Genomic DNA, 26,064 nt, shown 5'->3' with positions numbered 1-26,064 from the left:
AGTATTTGGCGGATAGCTCGCTGAAATATACTTGGGTTGTTCTTCCAACCAAAAGGGAGTCTTACCCACTCATATAAGCCAAAATTAGTGGTCATCGCAAATTTTTCAGTGTCACAATCTCTAATTTTTAAATGCCAAAAACCTGAACATAAATCCACTTTAGAATAATATTTTGCATTCGTTAAGTCATCAAGAACATCATCAATTCGAGGAATCGGTTCAGCATCTGATTTTGTTACTAAATTTAATCGTCTAAAATCTATACAAAGTCTATTTCTTTTTCCCTCATCTTTTCTAGTAACCATCGTTACAGGGGCTGAATAGGGACTATGTGAAGGTTTAATAATATCATTTTCTAACAACTTTTTAATTTGTGTCTCAATCTCTATATTATCTTGAGGAGAGCCCGGATATGGACGTAGAGATATTGGCAATTCAGAAGTAAGAATAACCTTCTGAGGCTCTAACCTTATGAGTCCAACATCATATCTATCCTCACTAAAAATATCATTATATTTTTCTCTTAATAAGGATAGTCTCTTATCTACTATTTCCTGTGGTGAATTACAATCCACAGATTCAAGTGATTTAGAATATTTACTCGTTGGTGATGAGCAAAGACTATCCTTAACTACACTGAGACAACACTTTGAATGAGTTACAATATTTTTAGAGCATTTTAGTTCATTTTCACCTTGAATAACAATTCTTTTATCAAAATCTAATTTAATATTAAATACGTACATGTCAGGTAGTGATAGCAAACAATAATTCAAATTCGTATTAATACTATACATTTTAATTTTATTTGTCAATTTACCGATACAAACATCTATTTCAATTAAATCAAAATCATGAATTGTGCCTTGTGTTTGTTGCAATGGCACTTTATCTTTTTCTTCAATTTTTCTATAGTTAATATTTTTTAATAATTTTGATGGAACAATTGATATTGTTCCTCCAGTATCACAAAGTGCTGGAATTTCAATTTTTGTGCCATCACTTCCCGACATAATCATATCACAAAAATATAAAGAATTTAATTGTCATTGATCATTAATACCATTTTCAACACCATTTCCAACATTTTTGTTACATTTGTTTTGAGAAGACTTATTATAATTTTCACTCTTTTTGTCATATTTGTTTCGGGAAGATTTATCAGAAACAGTTCCGTGGTGAGTTTTTTCAGTTGATCGTTTCACTTCATTACTATTATATTTAGACTGATTACTATACTGATTGAAACCAGCTCTATATGGGTAATTATAATTTCGTCCCAGATAATGCTGTTGATCAGTTTGGTATCTGAACTGTCCGGGACCACTCTGATAATTATTTGTAATATTTCTTTTTACTTGTGGTGCATTATATGTAGCGCGTCTCTGCAAAGTAGGAGAAAATTGTTTTGGTTTCGTACCTGTCTGTTTATTTATACCGAATCTTAAAGATTCAAATTCATCAAGTTTCTCTGCCAAATTTAAAGAACTATTCATAGAATTCCATGTATCAAGAAAATGCTGCTTTACTTCATTTGGTACTCTAGTTTTGATTTGGTTAGCAATAATTAATTCCTTCAATTCTTCAAATGATTCTATCTTAAGCTCAGCTAACCAATCATTAAAGTAAGCAGATATTTCATTGCAAAAATCGCGCCAAGAATCTTGAGATTTTTTATGAGTTGAAAAGAATTTAAATTTTAATTGCTCTGGATTAAGTTTATACCTTTTTAATAATAAGGTTTTTATATGTGAATAATCATGAGCCAATTCATCCGGTTCCCGTGTTAGTTGGTTAACAATATCATGGGGTAACATATTCAATAAATAAACAACATATTCGGTTTCGGGAATATTAGCCAATTTGGCCTTAGTTTCGAAATTTTTTAAATACAAAAATATCTCATCTTTATGGGGGTCAAACGGTTGTGACAATCTCATTAAGGAAATGTTTACATTAGATGAATTTACACTTGAACGTGTTTCCTTATCATTACTTTGAAAAGTTAATTTATAAAGTTCAAGTTCTTGATTTTTAGCTTTTAAAATTTGTAATTCTTGCATTTCTTTCTTTTCTTCTAGCATACGACTTACAATTTCTTTGGTTAACCCCTCATTGTAATTCTCATCTGATATTATTTTTTTTCTGATTTCGGAAACTGGTTCGGTATCACTTACTAATATTCCTAACTCATCTGCCAAAACAATTAAATCAGCTTTTACTAGTTTACCTAAATAGGATATATCTTTGTCGTTATTTTCTAGACTTAAAACCTTTTCTCTTAAAAGTTGCAATTCTGATTTTTCCCGTTTTTCTTCTAAAATTCTATTAACTATTTCTTTAGTTATAGATTCGTCATAATTATCTTGCGTTACAATTTTATTTCTTATCTCTGGAACTGTGTTATTTTCATTTACATCTAATTCTAATTCATTCGCTAAAATTATCAGTTCCGATTTAACTAGTTTCCATAGATATGCCATTTTTCACAACAATAATTATCAATAACTTAAAAATAAGATACTTATATGTGCAATAAGAGAAATGAAAATCAAAATCAATTGAAAATAAAAATCAAAGTATTACATTTTTTAAATACCAATACACTCTATATACTTTTTAAAATTGCTACACACTCCATAATAAAATATAATTTCTATTTATAACTATCTTCAGTATTGTAATAAAACTATCATTTTTAGTTCAACAAAATTATTTTCAAAACTTACCGATCTTCATCTGTTCAACAAAGCGAGCGCACAGTATAAAAAAAAAGCACAATAGTCAGTCCCTTTCCTCCTTCACTCTTCAACATTTTTCTCCTGCGAGAGTCAGTCTTTTTCCTAGGGCGCATTTAGAACAGGGGCGACAAAAATCATCACCTCCGCGAAGACACAGGGCGGAAATAAGGTCATCCCTCCTTCGACGAAGTTCACCCTCGGATCTCCATCGGGCTTCAGGGGGGCAAAAGGAACCTCCGACTTTCCGTCCCAAGCAGAGAAGGGGCCGATAACGGGAGTTCATCAAACTTTTAATGTTGCATCTCTTAATTCCAGTTCATTCATTCAAAGCATAAATTCTTTGCAATAATCTTTAAATTCGCTTGAAATCCATTGGGTTCCGGGCAGAGAGAAATCCTGTCGACTTTGATGTAGTGCTTGTTCTCGTTCTTTCTCGTAAACTCTTTAGTCGTAGCTTTCATTCATGAATGATTATTTTGTTGATTCCAATTTTCGCAGTCATGTTTTAATATTTTTAATATCCTTTATATAAGGATGGCAACATAATGCATTTTCTATGAATTTATTGAATAAAGGATAAGGAAATCTATTTACAAATTATATACAAACGGAGCAGAGGCTCCGGGACACATCTTTACCATTTCATTTCCAAAATATAAGTGTACCTTCTTTAACGTAACATATGTTCATGTCATGTGATCTATATAACCCAGATGTTAGAACCGGCGTCTGGAACATCTTCAGACCAGATGGAGATGAATTAATATCTCAACAGTCTTGATTTTTATGGTATTTGGCTTCTTATTGTGCGGGGTGGATTCATTTTATAAATAAAGATTTCATCGCTATTCAACGAGACTAAATGTATACGCGAAGAGCCAAGTTAAGTATGTGAAAGAGAAATTTAATGTTCTCAGAGACCAGATAAGCTTATCTGCAGATAGATATAATTCTTTTTGAGTTTAGTCTTAAAAGATCCTTTTAATTTTATAAAGCTAGTATTTTAGATACTACATATATATATATATATATATATATATATATATATATATATATATATATATATATATATATATTAGTACAATAAATAAATTCAAAAAGGACAAAAAGAAAAACGTAGAAAATTAAAAAATCAATAAATTATATGTATATATATATAGATAAATATTATTTTCAATAATCATCTTCATTCTTGTTTTTCTTTAATTATTATAAAATTTGGTATGTTTTTGGTTTGGTTTTACATGTAATACATAGAAGCGAAATATTTTTTGTGACTGAAGAAGGATTACCACTACGGTTAAATCATGAGCAATCTATGATTGCAACAATAGGTATTTCTATTTTTTTTATTCGTTTCGATAGCTGAAAAAGGTTTCAGATTCGCGGCTAATCAATAAAAAAATCTGAATGTTGATAACATTAACTTTAAGATGAGTATTATGATTTATAGATTTTTGTTAAATTAAAGAGTGCTCTTTTTCTCATTCAATTGAATATAAATTTAGAATTGAAGAATTACATGAATGCTAGATGAGACTTGTGTTTAAATTTACCTTTACTTACGCTAAAACTCTTTAACTCATCATTCTGTATTCTCTGTATCTGTGTATTCATTATATTTTCTAATAAAATTCTTGTTGGGTGTGTTACACTAAAACTCATCACAATTTTTGTTTTTTAAAAATGTGTTCTGTGTTTTCATTATATTTTCTAATAAATAGCTACAACCATATTTAGTCGCGCTAACTTTTATTGTTATAATTAGGCATTTGTATTTAAACTTACATATTTCTATTGTTGTAATATTATGATTAAATTATATTATATAATCTAACACATATAATTCTCTTACGTGGCTCCCAAATTTTGGCTGCATTTCTTTTCCGCCGGTGGCAACGTTTGCTTTGTTTTGTTTACGTTTTGAAAACACCAAAGCATTCTGCCGTTTAATGATGTGTTTCTGATCTAATATATATAATTCTCTTAAGTGGCTCCCAAATTTTGGCTGAAGTACTTTGCACAACTAAATAAGATTCTTTTCACAACACTTAAATATTTACTTTATTTTCTTCATATATCAGTCGGCAAAGAATTCTGCTAGGTTAAAAAACATTTCGCTAAAAAAATAACGAATTCTAAAATAAATAAAAATAAACAACTTAAAAAGTAAAAATGCTGTTGCTAGCCATAGAATTTTTTGAGAGTTAACTTCGCAACAAAAATCAAAATGACATAGAAGCGCAACTAGATCAAAATTATGATACCTGAGCGCTTGACGTAACAAATCCTTCAATTCTATAAGTGTTGTATCGCCAAATGCCCAAATTAACAATTGTGTTTTTAAAGAAATTCTATAAAAGTTTTAAATAAACAACCTACTTCTACAACTGCTTCTTGAAGAACTTGGCTCATTGATTAAAAATATTGTTTTAATTTTACAGTACTAACTTTACTTCTACTTTCATTATTGCTATGACCCTCTTTCATTACATTTTACAACTTCATGCTAAATTTGAGGACTTTAAGTTTTGTTGTGGTTGAATACTGACATTTAGAAATGTGTACATAAAAAAGTAATATTTAGAGGTTAAGAGTTGCCTCAGAAAAATTTGAATTGTTGACATTGAATTTAACCATGGAAACAATCGTTTTTGTGAAAAATTGAATTGTATTGTTGACATCAAAACTAAAAATATTGTGTTTCAACTTAACAATACTACCTTAATTTATACTTTAGAATTGCCTCGGAGAAATTTGAATTGTTAGAAATGACTTAAACAAAAAGTTTTATTTTAACTGGCAAATACTATATTATAATTTTAACTTTTTCTATGACTATACTCATTTTCTTACTCTTTTCTTTGTTTTTTTTATGCATTTAAATTTTTGTGATCAAATAAAAAACTTATAGTTGTTCTGCTTCTGAACACTGATGAAAACACAAAATGATGGGCTTCATCAACAATCAAAAATATCTACATTTATTTTACAAATTCCATGTTATTAGGGTGGCGCCCTTCAGAGAATTAAAAATACAAAATTATCTTCATCAAAGCCGATGCTTTACATCCGGCGTTCAGTGGCAGACTACTATTTCATATTGTTTTACAACACATGGCTTTAGCCCTCTGGTGGGAAAGACTTTAAAACAAAACTTACAACAGTTACTTTTCTCAACAACTGAAATTTAGAATAGTGTGATTAAGAAAAATATGTGAACTGTTTGCAATTTCAAATTAATATTGAAATGTACAGGTTTGGAATTTTCTACAGTGAAAAGTTTTCGGGACTTCAGTATTCAAAAAATTATACAAAAGCTAGACGTTAAGAACGTATCCAATGAGCGAGCAAAGCGAGCATTGGATTGCGAAGCAATCCGAAATGAACTGCGAAAGCAGTTCCCGTGGTTGGCGAGCGCCAGCGAGCAGGGGGCGAAGCCTCCTAGTTTAATATAAATATAATTAAATCCTTATACAGGGGGAGAAAAAAATAATGGAATATCTTTAATAGTAATACATTTTTGTCGCATTTCTCAAGAAATACTTAAAGAATTATTTTATAAACTTAGAAATGTGTAGATCATGTGATTTCTCCTACTTATCAATGAAATTTAAAGCTTTTAGATGTTTGAGGGACGGACAATAAATTACAAACGAAAAATTGTTTTTCTGAATACCTTATACAAACAATGTAGCAATAAACTTATAATTTGTAACACCTATTTTGGTTAATATATGCAAAAGCTGCGCAAAATTTCGCAAACCTAGCTTAAATGTTTACAGAGATATGGAAATCTTTATAAGAAAAACTTAAATTTTTGTCGTTACTAATTTTTTACAGTGGGAGCGCAGTATAAAATAATTAATTTAATTGCTCATATATTGCGCTGTTTTAAGCAATTGTTTCTCAAATTTTAAAGCAATAATTTTTCAATTAATTTCAAATTGCTTCAGAAATTTTGTTTGATTTAATTCATTATGTTTGTTTAATTTATTTGAAGTTACAGCAATAATAAGGTTAGAAAAAAAAAATTTATGAAAACGTCCATACTTCCATATATATTTATGCTAAGTTTACGAATTTTTGTGTAATTATTGCATATAATAACCAAAATAATTATTACAAGTAACAAATTTAGTGCTAAATTGTTTAACATGTGTGCTCAAACACACACTCAAGGACACATTTTATTGCCAGCGTGGAAATCAAAATGCTTTCAGCAAAAATAATTTTTACATCCTCATTAACAAAAAGAGGATAATCAACCTATTGGCTCACTTCTTATGGTCATCAATTATGGTTAATGGAATTTCCCTACTTAATCTATATATATATATATATATTTCTCTTACACGGCACCAAAAAAAGCCTCATTACAACTCCCCGAATGGCAACGTTAGAAAATCGACCAATGATTGCTGCTAAAAATGTCACATGGCAAATGTCACATGAGGTGGCTCAACATATAGCGCTTTTAAAAACGGAAACAATAACCAGAGTGAGCATTATCAGGTTGTTCAATTCAGATTCATGCCCTAAAGACATGATAATATTTAATTTAAACTCAATTAGGAATTAATTAGGCTGGCCTTCTCCATGACTATAAGTAAGTCACAAGGTCAGACGTTTGAGAAAATCAGTTTAGTATTGACTAAACAAGTTTTTAGTCATGGACAACTTTATGTTGGCCTGTCAAGAGTTAAGTCATTTGACAGCCTTTCAGTAATTGCTCCAAGATGCCAAATCTATAATTGTGTTTTCAAAGAAATTCTAAATGCTTAGTGTAAATTTCTTAGAGCTTTGCAGAAAAAAAATGTTTTTTGGAAAAAATTTAATTGAAACTTCGATTGGCGGCAGTAGGCAAGACGAACTGCCAAAATCAAAACTCCCCGATTAGAAATGCAGCATGGCGACCTCCACGTGGTATTTCTAGGGTAATGCTAGCAGCCATGCATTTTAATTTATTGTATGTAAAACATCCTTATTTTGTTTTAAAATGTTATGTACTTTATCACAAATGTTAATTAATATAGAAATTGATTTCAATAATGCTGATCACCAAAAAATATTTCATTTGGCGATAAAACAAATTTTTGTGTTCTTGAAAATGAAAGACTTTTTGAGGGTTATTATCTCACAAGGAAAAGTTAGGGTTTAAAGTTTATATTTTTAAATAATAAAATTTTTTTCTAAAACTTTCAGAATTTCTAGCATTAACTAATTTATTATACACATTTAGTTGAATTTAGGTGAGTCACTGCAATATTTGATAATTTATTTTGCTAATATGTTTTTCATTTAGGTAATGTTTTGATTTTTTCACCATGTACAATCTAAATAGCTAATATACTTTTTTAAAAGCCAATAAGAACATTGATAGAATTCTTCTACATAAGTACAATACTATGTCTTTGATGATAAAATACTATGTCTTTGATGATAATATACTATGTCTTTGTGCTAGAACATTGTGTTCATTGGCGGGCGAGCGCTGCGAGTCATGGTTCAAGGCGTGAACCACATAGGATTGCGTAGCAATTCTCGGGGGTTGGCGAGAGTTAGCGAGCAGGGGGCGGAGCCTCCTAGTATTTTATATTTTTTCATGTCAGGTTTTATGGTAGGCTGAAAAGATTAGAGTGCGAACTAATTAACTGAACTGGTAAATTAATCAAGTAAATCAGGGTGTGTTTGGAATCAAAGTATCAATTCTTAAGTGACTGGGTATTTGTAATTAGAGAGGGCAAAGTGATCTGAATATTATCCAGAGCGTGTGTCCAACAGGAGCCTTATTATAAACTCTAATTCAACGACAGGAAACTGAGCGGTGGGGGCTCAGGTGATAGAGTGTTCATCTCCCAATGAAATGTCTTTGGTTCGAATCCCAGCGATGATAGGTTTATACGAATTCTGCATCGACCACAGTGCTAAACATAAAATATCCTCAGAGGTCGATGGATCAAGGGTTAGATCTCTCGGTCTAACAATGTGAGTTTTTCGAGGTCTTTTTCTCCATGCAACGCAAATGCGTTTTAATTCCATCAAAAAGTCCTCTACGAAAACTAGTTTATCCCAATCCAGGAGTTTCTATCTCAACTCAGAAGTTTCTTAGTTTGGTTCGGAGGTTACGGAGTTGAACAATGATAGTCGTGCACTTAGAATCAGGATGGATGTTTAACACCGGTTATAAAATAAAATAAAATAACAGAAAACTCACTTTATGAATATTGATTTTATTTCTATTGAATGATTTGAGCAAGAAATTTATTCCGACTCGCAAATACCACCAACATTTTTGTATCCAGGATTGCAGACGCATATTTTCTCACTATTTGTGAAAGTACATCCTTTCGAGTTTTCTCCGCAGTTGCAATCTATAAAACAAATCATAAATATAAGCCTTTATTTCATAAACACATATTTTCTCTAGAAATACGTAAAAAGCGACACAATTAATTCATAGATTCAAAAGAAACTAAAAAATCTAAATGACTATCAATTAATTAAAAAATTATACCTCTAATATATGTTAGAATATTTCATTTCTAACCATTTAATAATATGACAATTTCCCCTATCATTATTATGTGGAATATTCTCCTTTTATATAGGAAATCATATGGGTAAATATATTTCCAGTGGAATTATAATAATAGTTGGAATCAAAAATGAGATTATTTATACGTAGAAATATATTATTATTATTTTCAGACAAAGTTTATTGACACTTAGGAAACATATTTTAATTCAGATTGGATAAATTTTCATTGGGTTGCGAGCTGCCCATCTTAATTTACCATTGTGTATAGGTAAAAAGAATCTTTTAGGTAGAATGAAGATTCAGGTTACTACTGTTGAAATTAAACGATGCTTGCTGATACTCATCAAAAATATATTTCCTTTTTCTTGCAGAAAACTTTGTTATGTCATTTAAAATTATATTTGAAAACTCTTTTATTTTACTCTGCATACTACTTTCACCGATTTTGTAGGAAAGGAGAATGACTTGACGGCGAATTTCTTCTAAGCAAGAGAAGTATTGTTTCCAACATATTTTTTCATGCTGAATTGAAGCTAAAGTTCAAGATCCGAGCTAATAGTTTGGAAGGAGCCGTAGTAGCTCAGGAGATAGAGCGTTCGCCATCCAGTGAGCTGTACCGGCTTTGACTCCCAGTGATGGCTGGTCGATCCGAATTTCACACCCGGCTCGTACCAACCACAGTGCTGACGTAAAATATCCTTAGTGGTAGACGGTTGGTGCGTTGGGGTCCCCTTGTAATCGGGCTAACCGTGAGAGATTTTCCTCTTCATGTAACGCAAATTCGGGTTAGTTCTATCAAAAAGCTTTCCATGAAGGCAAATTTTTCCCAATACTTGATCCATTGATCCAGGAGTTCTGGATTGGCTTCAAAATTGCAAGGTTACAGGGTTAAGGTTATATTAGCAGTCGTATGCCCTAAAATTGGGTCGACTGTTCAATGACTGTTATAAAATAAAATAGTTTGTACTTACGGCAAACAAGGTATTATTAAAGTATTTTTATTAAGTTTAAAGAAATGTGACTATTCACGAGTCCAAAGAACGAATAGTTCAAAAGTGTCATGCATTTTCCTGTATAGAAAAAGTACACTTTTAGACGTGTGTAGGTATAGTGTGGAAAAAAATAAAAATTAAGCAGTCTACCCCAAATAGGTCTTGATCCTAATAATCGGATCTTCACGTTCTAGGTTTAAAGGGGTGACCACAAATATGCTAATTATTTAGTACAAAAGATATTTTAAGTTACGAAATTCGACACAAAGACTACTTATTCTGAATAAACCTACATTTTTTCTCAACGGATTTGAATTTCCTACCCCCAAAATGTAGAGAGTAGGCGCAATCTGGAAAACATAGTCTTCGTTAAACAATTAAACTTATTAAAAAAAATAAAAATAAAAATAATATTTTAAAAACCACGTTTTTGTAGGAGAGAATGATAATTAAAAAACAAAAATTCGAAAAACGAAAAACGTGGGGCGCATGAAATACATAACAGTAACAGTATGTGTGCTCTTTAGAATATGTGTATGTATATCTGTAATTGCTAATGAATGTGGATGTGTATGTGGTTGTGCATGTGTATGAGTAAGAAAATGTGTATATGTACTGTTATATATTTCACGCCCCCTACGTTCTTCATTTTTCAATTTTTTGTTTTTTAATTATTATTCTCCACTACAAAAATGTGATTTTTAAAAATATTATTTTAATTTTTATTTTTATTTTTTGTACTCACTTCCAAAATCTCAATTTTTTCACTCACAGTACACAAAACTTTTCAACTGACATGCGACACTCATTTGAAATAATCAAATCGACAACAAAAAACAATCACAAAAATATCAATTTTTCGTTAATTTTAATTTTATTTTACTTCGTATGCCTTCTTTCTCTTCATTTTCATGCATTGTCATCCAATTCTGAACTATGGGCCAAATTTGAAGTCTGTAGCTAGTCGGGAAGTTAGTTTAAACTCTATTACAAAATTCCACCCGAACAGACATACACGAAGGCAAGTTGATATAAACGGGGTAAAACTGATAGAAACGGAACTCATTCCTTTATTTTAAAGTGGTAGGAAAGGTAAGGATGCTAATGAAAATCCCCATATACCTTCACACTTATTATTCATTCATTTAATCATATAACTTGGGTAATTTAAGCAATGAAATAAATAAAATAAAGGTTAAAATATAAACCCTATTGAAATATGTCCTTAAGTATACACTAAAACATATCTAGAATAGATTTTGGATAGATGAATAAAAAATCCATTTTTCGAATATTTCGAATAGGGCGGAGACGTTAACCTGTTCGACATAGTTGACTTCGTAACTATTTAACTTTGATTTCAGGGAAGGAAATCATTCCATTGTCTCATTTGTCTTTTAAAACTTCAAATTTGACGCAGTTGTTTAACCTCCTAAAAAATGCTTTTCAGAACAGCAGTCAAAAAATAAATCAAACAAAATAAAATAAAATGAAAGTAAATAAATGAATGAATAAATAAAAATATACTGCTTTTAAATTTTTAGAAAGTTTTGATGAATTATATATTTCGGTGTTTTTTTCTATCTAAGGGCCATTACCATTACTTTACGTTAAACTTACGTTAAGTATTTTAATTTGATATACTGCGTCACTAAAGGAAAAATCCCCAATAAAATATCCCCATAAAAAGGTAATTTTCTTAAAGAAATGTGAAAATGCATTCAAAAATTCACGTCACGAGTCGTTAACGTCTTGCGAGCCCCGAGAATGGCAACGTTTGAAGTAAATGTTTAGTGCCCTCAAAAATAGGCACCGATTTTTAAGACTCGGTAGACAAGAAATCTTAAAGTGATTTGAAACAAAAAATGCATGGGTGCCAACGAAAAATGGAAAATAAATGTGGAAAAAAGAGAACTAGAGAAACCGTGGTAGCCGAGAGTGAAATTGCAAGTGCAGCCTTGGCTACATTATTTAAAAAAGAGTTTTAAAATTTAGACTGAAGGAAAACGGTATATAAGTCCCTTTACTAGAGATACCCAAGATGCACATTCTTTGAGGATAAATTTAATCTCGATAATACCATGACCTCCGAGAAGGGGGTCATACTTCTCGGGGGTCACGATAATACCCAACCACCCCTGCCACATCAGCTTCATCTTTGATACCCCAGGAATCTTGTTTTATTCATATGAATGCCGATATTCTTGTTAACGATATTAATTTCGCCCCGTGGTATTTGGAAATGCATTTTGCATTGATTTACCGTTCCCAGTTTTTCTAATTTTTTTTCTTCTTTAAATTTTTTATTTCCTATTTCACTCTTAGGGTACTGCGGTTTTTCCACCACTATTTTCCACTTTTATTTTTATTTTCTTGTATAAATAGATTATTTAACATTATTTCTCGTTGAAATAGATTATTTAACAATAATCTATTTCAATACAGTGGTGAATATAAACGTAATAAAATACATTTATGTTAGTTTTGCTGTCACTAATACAGTTTCTTAAGGACCTCACGAATTCTGTTTAAGAGGAGACTATCGTATCATATGTATAATTTATGTAATGATGGTAAGAATGGTAAAGTAAGTTTGTAACAAAAGGAATAAAGCAAAGAAATTATGGTAGCAATATTTGGTGATAACTGTTCAACAAGTTGAGCAATATTTCATGGTTAATTTACGAAAATCCGTTTCTGATTGTATCAAAACATCAGGATGCCATTTGCAAATTATCTAATTACCTTTATCTGAAGAAAAAACTCACTTATTTGATAGAATGAAGCGATTTTTTTTTAAAAAAAATGAATCCTACAATGTTCTTAAACATACATATTTCAATCTTTTTTAAAATGTCACATAACATTCACTAATTTTTTCAATTATAAAAAAAAATCGTGAATTATATGAAAGTGCATTTTCTATTTTTTACTCGATCTTTTTCGTGATCTACCCTACATCTCAGTACATACTTAAAATAATGCAAATTTGGTTTTAGTATAAAATCTTCATATTTAAGAAAGTTAAAAACAACTTAAAAAATACTATAATGACTTATAAAAAATTCATGTGTTCGTATACTAAGATCTTTAAAAATTGTAAATAATTTATAAATCGACTCAAATTTTATTTTTCAGGGAGATGAAAACAGGGGAAATCTTTGCTTTTTGGGCAGAAATCAAATTAAAACAAATCAGTTGCCTAGGAACTTCAAGAAATTTTTCTTTTAACTATTTGAAAAAAAAGGAAGAAAAAATGCCTTTCCAACCCAAGTTAACACAAAAACGATGAATGGGTTATTTTTTATTTTATTCTTTTTAATTCTTTCAGATTGATTGCTTAGCAACGGAGAATTTCTCTCTTTTCGATTACGCAGTTAGAGTATGGTTACAGTAAATATCTCTTTCTGCTAACTATAGTTCTTGACCTCTTTTTGGGACGACGCCAAATATATATAACTTCCTAGCACCCCAATTTTTGAACCAATTTATTTTGAAATTTTGTCTACCTTTCCCCTATTTTGAAGGTCAAGAATCCAAATAAGTAAATATATGTTTATTCAGAGAAAATACATTTCTGAGTTTTGTCACTTAATCATTAGTTAGTTCTAATTGATTAGCATATTTGAAATCCACCCCAGAAAACATCACGATTGACTCTTAGAACGTGAAAATCTGATCATTAAAACAAAAGTTATTCAGGGTGATATTTTTTTGCGTACTGTACATACATAAAAGTAACACTTAAGACAAAAAACATATGACCTTAACGTATCTCATCACAAAATGTATTATCGCCTTCTTCTTACCGATCTTAGCATTTCAGAGAAATGGGGACACTTAGTAAATGAATTTTAACAAATCCTGCTGAGAACCTATTATTGAATTGTATAATAATTTAAGTTTCTGGAGAACAAACAATGGCGTAATTGTCCCCCGATATTATCATAAATTTCGCATTGTTTCATTTCTGATGACATAGCATGTAAGAAGAAGAGGAATTATTGCTGTCTTATGCTCCTTGTCAATTACTGGCAAGTCTATATTAAGGCATAGGGGTGGGCTTCTTGTTTACTAAGAGCGCCTTCTATGGCCAAGAATTCGACTTCTGCCACACATATGCATCAAAGCCCGTTTTACAGGGAGGACGCAATCGCACAACATCCATCCATCTACAGATTATAATTTTGACTTGAACCAGAGCACGATTAATCTCCAATTCAATATCCCCAGAGGTGTTATGGGAACTTGTAAGACTTGTAGTACCGACAGATTTAACGTGCAGTCACCATTTACTTCACGGGGAGTCTTACACCGGCCAGGATCGAACTCACGACCTCTTGGACATGGTCCCAAGACCAATCAGGCTATCCCAACCCTGAGGAAATAAAAAGCCTTATACCTTCGCATCTGTCTCCGTGGTTGTAATGTCCTCGATGGCATGTGCAAGTTTTCACTCCATCTCTGAAACTACAGGATGTTGCACCAGCACCACAATCGCACACTGTAATTTAATAAAGAGAGCATTGATTTGTTGTCGAAATTTATAAGCTAGATAACAAAATTTATAATGTAGGATTCCCAGAAGACAAATGTCGACATTTGAAAATCTTTATCCCCAATAAGACATATTATTTTCAAATCTGACAATTAAGTCATCTAATTTTAAAAGTAGAATTTGGAGATATGAAAATTCTATTAAACACTAAAATGGTCCCCCCCCCCCATAAAAAGATAGATGATTTTCAACTACTGCTATGATTTGTTTAACACTTTCATCGAGGCAAAAGCGTGTTTATGTCTTACCTTCTGCACTAAATTGAAACAAAACGCGATTTTTTTTTAAAACATGATTCTTAAACTTCAAAAACTAATAATCAATTGGAATCAATAACAAAATTCCCTCTGTGTTTAAAAAAATAATAAAATGAAAATAATAATCTACACTAAATATTGGTAAATAGGTTGTCTGAAACGCTACTATAGTATTGAAAATCTTTGTGTAGAGGACGAGTTATTTCGGCGCACAGCAAATTTTCCTTCAAAACGAGTTATCTCGTCAATTAATCGTTTTTTATTTTGCGCACTTTTTATATGTACATACATTCAATGATAAATTCAACAGATATAAATTCAATGATAAATACAATAAATAGAACATATTCAAGATCGCAATCTCACGTTCAAAATCCACATCAGAGCAGAAAAGTGGGAGCAATTTCCACTGAAAGGCAATCAGTCTGTCAAAAGTATCAACCTGCCTGCTTCATGCGTGCATATTTTAACTGTTGAAAGGCTATTTTATTTTTATTATATCAACCGATGCCAGAGCCCATTTTTTTAATCTGTCATTAAAATCAATCCAGTTGTTCTGAAGATATGTATCCAAATCTGAAAATTCTCTCATTTTTGAACACCAGTATCTAAGTCAAACTTTCTATTCTCTTCGAAATCTGCATACAGATTAAATATGATCTGATGTCTCTTACAAAATAGGAAAGAAAAGCTGAACAAAAACATTTTTATAAGAAAATACAATCTGTTAACTGCTCAGCTGACATGAATTGAATTGTTTATTGCTTAAAATCAAGTAGTTTCTTCAGCGATTTGATAAAATAACAATTGTTTTAATCAATTGTAAACAATTAAAACATTTTGTTTCCTAGATCTTTTTTTTACTAGTTCTAGATTTACTGTCTTGTTTTATTAGGTATTTTTCAGAACTGTGTTTACCTGATCATGTTTCTAACTCTGAAATAAAATCATGTAAATAAATCTTGTGAACTTTACCCTTGCATTGTTTGTCATGATGATCGAATTGCAGATTGCGATCTTTGCATCTGCAGAAAGCATACGCTGTTATACCGTGGTTGTAGTAGTAGTCGCAGGTCACGTGATCGCTCGTGCCGCAGTCCACTACCTTGTTGTGACAATCATCGATCACTTTGCAGTGTTCTCCACTGGTGCCCTCAATGCAGTGGCAGGAACGCTTCTTCTCAATGTGTTCGTAATCTAGACAGGGTTCCCATCTGGTGCACTTATCGTGACATACACCGAAAGGTAAACAATCCTCGTTTGTCCGACACTTATCTGAAATATCAAGCGAGTGAGCAGCCGTAAGCAAGAAAAGAAAAAACTTATAAAGTAGATATGTATTAAATACAAACATTTAGTAAATAAAGCAATATTTAATTTAGGCGCAAATTATTCTCATTTAGATTATGATGTCTTTTAATTGGGTATTTAACTTTGTTTGATTTCTTTTCCATTTAAAATTTTCAATTTTATTATTAAATTTCCAGGATAGTTCACTTTCCTGCTACTGATGTTTATAGTTTGGCGCAGAATTAAGATATTTTTCCTACTTTTCATTCTTTGTTTTGTATTAAATTAGGTAAAAATACTGAAAAATATTATATTTAAAATTTTTTTAATTTTTAGTTATGAAATAAAGCATGGGGCACCGGTGTTACTTTCTACGCTAAAGGTAAAATCTCTCAAACCCGGCTCACTTCCGAACAATAATTTTAGAAATTTACTGTTATTTCGATCTAAGAGAAATAGTAATTCGAACTTATTTAATTTACAAAATCAATTGTAGATAAATTTTTGAATATGAATGAAAAACAATTTTTGACCCAGCTAGTGCCGGGGTTGCCTGCGAACTTCTGATAGTGGTGTATTAGTTGTCCTCAAGTTATCCTTTGCAAAACGCAGTGTGAATAGTCCTTTAATGTGAAACAATTTCATTTTCCGAGTACGACAAGTTAATTATATCTTATAGTGGACATTTTAAAAACATCCTAATATGATTTTCATTCACCGAAAGACTTTTAAATAATTGTGTGATGTGGTTTTCATTTATTTTTCTTCGATTTTCATGAATATTGCGGGCCAATTGCTGAAACATTCTAAACTAAAAGAAAGGAATAAAAAGATATAAAATAAGTATAAGAAAAAAAAATATATCATGCCACCTGAACTTGAAAGCAAGATCTGTTTTATTAACCTTAACTGTTTTCCTGTTACAAACTACTAACCTAAACTAATCTTAATTTAAATTAGAGCACATTGTATTAATGTGTTACTATCCTTGACTAAATTGAACCTTGATTCAAATAACTTCATCTATTTTTTATGCTTTTCTTTTAATTTTAAAATTTTACGAGTCCTAGACGTTTCTGGAATACTATTTAAGATCATTCAAAAGAGGCTGTTTTTCTACTGGGATCTATACTCTTTTTCGAGTTAATTTTCTGAAAATTAAGCCAGAGAGAAAAACCAAAATTTTCAACACCTTTTTGCTTTTAACCCTTTTGGGCACAGTGTTTCCAATCTGACAACACTTATTCAAAAAATATTATTAATTTAAAAAATTTAACTATAAACGTTGGCAACTACTATTTCCTTTTTTATACTACTTTTTGGCAACCACTACTTTTTAAACAGCATGGAGCTTAAGAATATCTCTTTATAGCGGTCAAAGATATCAGTTGCTAATGTGCTCCCTTTTGCCTCAAATTTTCAATACATTTATTTTCAAATGAAGGAAGTTCAGGACTTACTTCGCTCGACGCATCTTTTTTGCGGCCAATCAAATCTCTGGTTCTGGTCCTTGCACTGACAATAAGCTCGCTCCAGATATGTATTATACCTACAGATGACGCCACCTCCATCACCGCAATAGTTGGGATTGTCGATACATTCTTCCACTCTTTCGCAGTAGTCTCCACTTGTCCCGAATTTACATTCACAGTAATGAGGTTCTTTTTCATCGTAATCGTAATTAGCATTTATACAGTCTGCTCCGTTAAAACACTCCTTATAAGTTTGGCAGGGCTCTGAAAGAGAAATGAAAGCGAAGCGCATAATCAGCAACTAATCATCAGTTATCCCATCCAAAACTTATTAATTGGGGATGGATTCAAAAATAGGTTATATTCAGGTCATTTGAAACACATAATCATCAGTTATCCATCTGAAAAATGATCAATAGTGGATGGATTGAAGAAAAAGTTAACATTTAGGTCATTTGAGACGCATAATCAGTAACTAATTATCAGTTACCCCATCCAAAAACTATTAATAAGGGATGGATTAAAAAAAAGATTACATTCAGGTCATTTGAAACACATAATCATCAGTTATCCATCTGAAAAATGAGCAATAATGGAAGGATCGAAGAAAAAGTTTAGATTTAGGTCATTTGAGATGCATAATCAGAACTAATCATCAGTTATCCCATCCAAAACTTATTAATTGGGAATGGATTCAAAAATAGGTTATATTCAGGTCATTTGAAACACATAATCATCAGTTATCCATCTGAAAAATGATCAATAGTGGATGGATTGAAGAAAAAGTTAACATTTAGGTCATTTGAGACGCATAATCAGTAACTAATTATCAGTTACCCCATCCAAAAACTATTAATAAGGGATGGATTGAAAAAAAGATTACATTCAGGTCATTTGAAACACATAATCATCAGTTATCCATCTGAAAAATGAGCAATAATGGAAGGATCGAAGAAAAAGTTTAGATTTAGGTCATTTGAGATGCATAATCAGAACTAATCATCAGTTATCCCATCCAAAACTTATTAATTGGGGATGGATTCAAAAATAGGTTATATTCAGGTCATTTGAAAACATAATCATCAGTTATCCATCTGAAAAATGATCAATAGTGGATGGATTGAAGAAAAAGTTAACATTTAGGTCATTTGAGACGCATAATCAGTAACTAATCATCAGTTACCCCAACTGAAACTTAGTAATTGGGGATTGATTCAAAAAAAGGTTATATTCAGGTCATTTGAAACACATAATCATCAGTTATCCATCTGAAAAATGATCAATAGTGGATGGATTAAAGAAAAAGTTTTCATTCAGGTCATTTGAGACGCATAATCATTCACTAATTAACTAGTCATCAGTTACTCTATCAAAAAACATTATTAATAGTGCGTGGATTAAAAAAAAAGGTTTCAGAAACATATTTTAAAATAAAAATTTTGTAAGAAATATATTTCAGACTGGGGACAGAAAGCTCTAGTCTGACAGCCGTTGTGGTTAGCCTGTGCAAAAATCTTATTTGGAAGTCTTAAATTCCGACAATACCTTAAGGAGTAAAGAAATATGAATTAAGGTTACGCTTAAATTTAAAATTTAGCCAATACTTACATCAGGGATGCTACACATCATTAAAAATATAAAAAGTGGTGCTAATTTTTACCAATCCATTCCCTTTCAGCACATATTCATTTTTTTTCTGGTTATTTATTAATTTAGTCTTATTTCTCTAACGCATTTTTTTAACCATTATACTTTTTGGCCATTTGTCTTAATAAGATGTTACTTATCCGTTTACAGAATATTGTAATTCTAGTATTTTATTAATTAATCCTTTAGTCTTTTGTATTACATCTTAAACATTTTTCCCTAAGCTATTAAGCAAACAAGCTTTATTAAAGATATAGTTTATTTGTCCGTTCTAAAGCTCAGATAATTCGTCACGGCAAGTGTCGTGATAATTCGTCTCAGATAATTCGTCACGGCATATGCATATAGTTTAAATTCATCGCATTGCTTCAAATGTAAAACTCTTAAACTATGACTTTTGGTATTTTTCTTGGCGACAGAGCGTCAAAAAAAAATATTAAAAGAAATATCAAGAAGAAAAAAAAGAAAACTACTTAGGAACGCGAAAAGTAACACTTAAATAATGTTCTCAAAATATGGAACAACTTCCTGAAATAATGGAATCCTATTTTCGAGTTTGAAGATGCTTTGGTGATCAATAAAAAAAAATAAAAAAATTCATGTTTAAACAGAAAAGTATGTCTTCTTTTCTAGTCTAATTTCGTAATTTAAAATATCGCATGATATAATAAATTGGCGTATTCAAAATTCTTCGATGATTTAATTCAGACTTACTTCGATCCACACATGTTTTAGTGGGAATGTCGAATCTCTTCCCGAATGTCAGACATTCGCAGATGGTCCTCCGCTTCTTCCGGTGGAATCCACAGGAGACATCTGGGTCATTGCCACACATGCCCGGATTGTCGACGCACTCATCGATGATGTCACAGTTTTTGCCACTAATGCCTTGAAAACAGTCGCAATACTCTTCTCCTAAGTTACCTCGACAAACACCCATGAAGTTACAATCTTCTCTTGACGTGCAACGACCTGAGCAACAACGTAAACAGCGATCAGTGCAAATAATATTTTTTGTGAAAAAAAAAGAGTTTCTATTGCATTGTGTGCTTAAAAACGTAAACTCTTAGTAAACAGAATAAGTGTCTCAGGATTAAGTGATTTTTCTTCACTTCACACTTTTCCCCTCACCGTCACCATAATTTAGCAAATCTTGCTTTTTCTCAACTCTATTATATTCCAACTTGTTACTGAAACGTACTGCTGTGGGGGGAAAGTAAGATTTGCCAAAACCAAAGAGGGGAAAATATGAAGAGTAGGGATATCGCATTACCTTGAGACACCTTTTCCGTTTACAGAGATAATTTTTTTAATTTAGAGAAAAATATAAGCCAAAATTTTACCTGTGTCTTCTCTGCTTCCACTTAATACTTTTAAGTTCATGTGATAAATGTCACTCACATTTCTTTCAGCACCGACAAGCTCAAACATGAAATAAATTGTGAAACAATTTATTAGCAAGAGTGTCGTATTCATCCCCATGTTCAAAAAGATAACACTTTTAAACTTGTATAAATTTCAGTTCAATTTCTGTAAAGAAGAATGAAATTATATCATTTCTTTAAAAAAAAAAGTTTTTTGTTTCTTCCAATATGAAAAGAACACTCCGTGCTAAAAAGAAATGAAATCGGATAATATTTTGTTCTCCCTTTAATAAAAATAAGAATCAAATTTAAATCAACTGATAAAAAACGATTTCCTTTATCATACTCTTTGGTAACAGAAATTATTCGTCACAATTTTTCTCACGAGTTTTATCGAAAAATTTAGAAGAAAGATAAACAGATGTTTATTATGATGTGACTCGATTTAATTTTAACTCTCGATTGGAAAAGTATTTCATAAATTGCGAAGGTTTTAAAATAAAGATTTAAACTTACTGAAAGTGATAAATGAAATATGTAAGAAATATTTTCGATATAAAATTAGATTTCACCAAATAATAGCATTTCATAATACTACAATACATTAAAATTTTCGTATTGAAAGCCTTTTACAAAAATTTCCAGAAAAATAGAAGAAGAATTTTATTTTATTTTATAATTAGAATTGAACAGTCGACTCAATTCTGAATTCACGACTGTCAATGTTCAATTCCATAGCCTTGTAACTCTGAACCAAATCCAGAAGACAAAGGAACTCTTAGATCAAGTATTGGAAGAAATTTAGCTGCGTTGAGGACATTTTGATGGAACTAGTCCACATTTACGTTGCATTGAGAGGAAAACCTCTCGCTGTAGGGAGACTCTAACCTATGATCCGTTTACCACTGAGGAAATTTTATGTCAGTAACGCGACCGGTGCAAGCCGGTAGCGGGCGGAATGCGTATCTACCTGCCATTGCTTGGATTCAAACCCAGATCACCTCATTGGGAGGCAAGCTCCTCCCACAGGGATTGACAAATCCTGGATGTCAGGTCAACCAGGTGACTAGAAAAATTTTCTTGGCAATTAACTTTTTCACGTTTTATTCTATTGCATATTACTTATGTTAAGCAGAGAGATTCATTAGAAAAAAAATCAAAATCATAATACTCCTTCGTTGTAAAACAGTCATTCATAGATGGTATTTTAAAGCTAAAACTCAAAGGCATTGCAATGTATGTATTCATTTATCTGCTGCTTTTGTGTTTATTTCATACAAAAGAATTATTTAGAAAATTTCTTTTAAATTTAATTTTTTATGCATTCATTTTCGATTGAATAGGCTGCCATTTTGTAAAAAAATATTTTAAAAAGGCTTGTTACAAGAAAGGAAAACTATAATAATAATTGCTGACAGGTTAAATTTTGACTAAGAGAATTAAAAATAGTGGGCTTATAATTTTCAAGTGAAACAAGAGGTATCCAAAAAAATGAGAATGCTTTATTTTGGAATGAATTTTAATACGTTGCAGAAATTTGACAACGTCTAATGGTACCAGTCCACCTTAAATAATTTTTTTTTATTTTGTCAAATTTGCTATTTATATTAAAGTTTTCTAACATTTTTACCATTACATTGCTACTCTCATTTTATTATGCAACGCATGCGTTTCTCAAACAAAAATTTTATTACTTACTCAAACTTAAACCTAGTTGATTTATTTAGTTCAGTACCGTTTCAAAGAAAAGTATTAATTTTCTAATATTGAATGGAATTGCTATTAAAATTTTGGCAATTTGCCATAGTGTTTTAAATTAGCGAATAAATCAATATAATGTGAAAGAAAAAAGTGGAACAAAAATGGAATTAATTGGCTTTTTAAAATATTCTCTCGATATTTAAAAAGCAGTTATTAATTTCTGCACTACTATAGATGATAAAGGAAATAAAACCACGTCCTTACAAGTATCTTAACGGACCACTAGATAATAAACTATATATCTACATTTAATTTTCCCATGCTTAACACTATATCAAATTTACTTTGAATATTACAGGATCAAGAATCACAGAATACATTCCATAAAAATGTCACTTCAACCCCTTCCTAAGTGGGAGGAAAGAAAGAAGGCCTCCCTGAAAGCAACATGCAAGCGGGCAAACAATGTGTAGCCCAAAAAGCTGCTTCTTACATTGAGGAAAACTGGAAATGCAAATTATGAAAAATAGAGCGGAATCAAGAAATGGAAGAGGAGCATACTTTAAAGATGCCCAAATAGAATTTCAAGAAAACAAAGTGTTAGCAAGTGATCCAAGATAATTGAATATTTTATTAAATAAATATTTGATTATTTTACTGTGTTGTGTATCAGTGTTATTCAACACGTGTTGTATAACTGTTAAAAAATGCAATTTTCCACATAATTTTGTTGCCAGTGGGAACTTAAGAAATAATGGTACATTTTAATTATAACATTGCCTTATTATTGATGACAGGTTTGATTAATGTTGTTAATTGACTATTTTCTTATTTCACAAGGTTAATGGGAAATCCGTATAACCGTAGAAAATTGTCATATACAAAGGATGCTTAATGTATAACTGGTTTTAAGGTAATTGATACAATTGTAACAAGATTTCTACAAATGAATTTTCGTAGTTTTAGAAAATATTTTTCCCATGCAAAGACATTGTATTGCTATTTTAATGAATTGGAATTAACTATTGCAACTTTTAACAGTCAATGAAAGATCAGATAGAAAAATGTTATATTCCAAAGTCCTTATCAAGGTCTCATAAAATTTATTTGTTTTTAGAATTTCAGCTTGAGTTTACTGATACGAATAAATGTATTTTTCACAAAATTCAAATTTTGAAGGGTTACGCAATAAATACTGATACAGTTATTTGTTGATTATTAAGACTTCAATAAATAGTAATACCAACTGTGGAAATAGTTGCCTTACAGCCCCTTAATAGGGATATGTATCGAAGAAAATTATTTGATACTAATGTTAGTTGAGCAGGAGCAATATCACTCCAAGTGATGCTAAATGCAGTTAATCTCTATTCTGATTAGATGAACTACAAAAATCATGTTTTAATTATATAATATAAAGCCACCAAAAAGATTTAAAAATGAATAATCTAAAATGAAATTATTTTAGCTTCATCAATATAAACAGCTTTGTGAGAAAAAATCAGGTTACTTTTTCAAAGGGGTTAATAATCAGGGAAAGAAGAAAAAAAAGTAATATCAGTAAAAAAAAAATTACCGATTTATCAGTAGACTGGACAAGTAATTCTTTATCTTATTTTATTTACCCAATTTAAAAATAAAATTGATGCAAGCATACTAAAAGCTAATGCGGATCAATTGTGTTAATATTAAAGTGAATTACATAACAGTACATACTAATAACAGTAGATATGAACCAGTACTTTTAAAAAAGACATTGACAAATTTAAAAACATGCTTTAATATATTTAAGTTTAAAAAAGACAAATTTTAATTAAAATAATTTGAATTGAGGACATTTCGTTTTGCAAATCCAGCAGGAGAGAGTGTGGTAATAATTTCTTGGGATTCTGGTATCTTTAGTTGCTTCAGCAATTTTTCTATCTTTGAGTCCTTAGGTGGCTCTTCATCACCTATTGAAAATAAATTGTAATTTGTGCTCATCCTCATAGATCTGACATTAATTGGATCAACTCCAAAAAGTTGTTGGCAGGCTGAAAGTCGATGTCCTATTTTAATTTAACGCATTTATATAGTGGTAGATATAAAGAACTGTAATTTAATTTTTGGCTTGATGAGGAATTAACATGTTTCAAAATATCCTTCTTTGATGTTATTCACTTAGCTCGCCGTTAGAACATGGCTGTTCATACTTCGGCTTAGAATATAGCTTAACATAGAAAGTAGGCGTTACTCTCCATAGCATTATATTTTGGATAAAGATTTAAGCAAGGAAATTTCTTACTCGATAACATCTTTTATTTAAGATGCTTCTTAAAAATGTTACTTAAATATTTACTTACAGTACTAAAATCTTTCATTCTTCGCTTTTACAATTGGCAAAATTGAATCAAGTTTACGAAATAGAAAATAGGCGTTACTTTAAATAGTATGACATATCTGAATTAAAAATTAACCAAGAAAACAAATTTTTTTATTTTTTTTTTTACTTGGTTTCTGTTTTTTAACCCCTTGATGACGGGTGATTCAGAAAAGCATTCGCACGAAATTAGGATGTAATTAAATAAAAAACGGTAACTTAAATGTAGTCGTTGCTAATTTGACAGAATACTTTGCTTTTACTTTAATTATTGTTACTTTAATGATATATATAATCAATGTTAAGTCAAAGCATAACTAAATAGTTTTATTTTGAACAAAGTAATGGTAAATTAAATAAATCAAACAATTATAACTCCGCCCACAAATAAACTGCTCAAGAATTAATTTTAATTACCAGTTGATACGGTTTTATACTGGCACGTATGTGTGATATTTGTGACTAGTAACTAACTGTGAGATCATAAGCGACTTGTCAAATTTAAAGCGATAAATTAGTTGTCACCTTAAGTAAATCACCTTACCCACAAGAGGATGAGGTAATTTTTATCTAAATTTTCCTTCTTAATTTAAATAAAGTCTTACTTATCACTTTAAAAAAGAGTTGTGTAGGAAGAAACACATTGTAGAATAATCCAGAGACACCAACGCTTCGCGACCCAGGTGCCCAATAAAATCAAAACACTAGGACTAGGCAGAGACGCCTACTCGCTCCGGACGGCAAATAAATATTTTCGTTTTCTGATTTATTATTCTTGTTTTAGTAAATTCAATTTGTAGGATTTTTACTCATCACTATTTTGCATCACATAAATAATTATGTGATGCTCCACTTTTCAGCAGTTAAGCCTTTTTAAAAGTTGTCAAAACGAACCGAAAAATTCCAAATATTAGTTTGTATTCCTATCCCAAGGTTCCCGCTGTCCGTGAAAACTTTTAGTAATTGTAGTAAATTTAGCTTAATGTTGGAAGCTATTTATTATTTTAATATGCCACTTTGTCGTTAAAGTTTCCAGGACGGGAGAGTCATAAATGCATTCGTACAGAATCAGAATAGTAAAAAATAAAAAGCGGTAGCTTAAGTTTGGTCATAGTTAATTTGACAGAATTATTTTTGCTTTC

The 26,064-nt window shown here is 30.8% G+C and overlaps 2 protein-coding genes across 11 annotated transcripts in view; both read right to left on the bottom strand.

The window, feature by feature from the left end:
- Positions 1–26,064, bottom strand: part of LOC107438374 (uncharacterized) — a 140,239-nt gene that overhangs the window by 57,451 nt on the left and 56,724 nt on the right. The gene's annotated exons all lie outside the window — the stretch shown is intronic.
- Positions 8,959–21,210, bottom strand: LOC147808511 (sperm transmembrane protein 9-like). The gene is made up of 6 exons (XM_087163197.1): positions 20,842–21,210; positions 20,213–20,470; positions 17,840–18,115; positions 16,065–16,364; positions 14,677–14,778; positions 8,959–9,115 (listed from the first exon to the last, which is right to left on the bottom strand). The coding sequence occupies exons 1-6, from the start codon at positions 20,978–20,980 to the stop codon at positions 9,006–9,008; spliced, it is 1,185 nt and encodes a 394-aa protein (XP_087019323.1). The 5' UTR covers positions 20,981–21,210; the 3' UTR covers positions 8,959–9,005.

Source organism: Parasteatoda tepidariorum, chromosome 5 (genome assembly GCF_982258835.1).
Source record: "Parasteatoda tepidariorum strain Cologne lab strain chromosome 5, Ptep-v5.0, whole genome shotgun sequence".
In the NCBI taxonomy this organism is placed as follows: Eukaryota; Metazoa; Arthropoda; class Arachnida; order Araneae; family Theridiidae; genus Parasteatoda; species Parasteatoda tepidariorum.
Note: the sequence above shows the minus strand (reverse complement) of the source record. Positions and strands in the feature narration are given on the sequence as shown.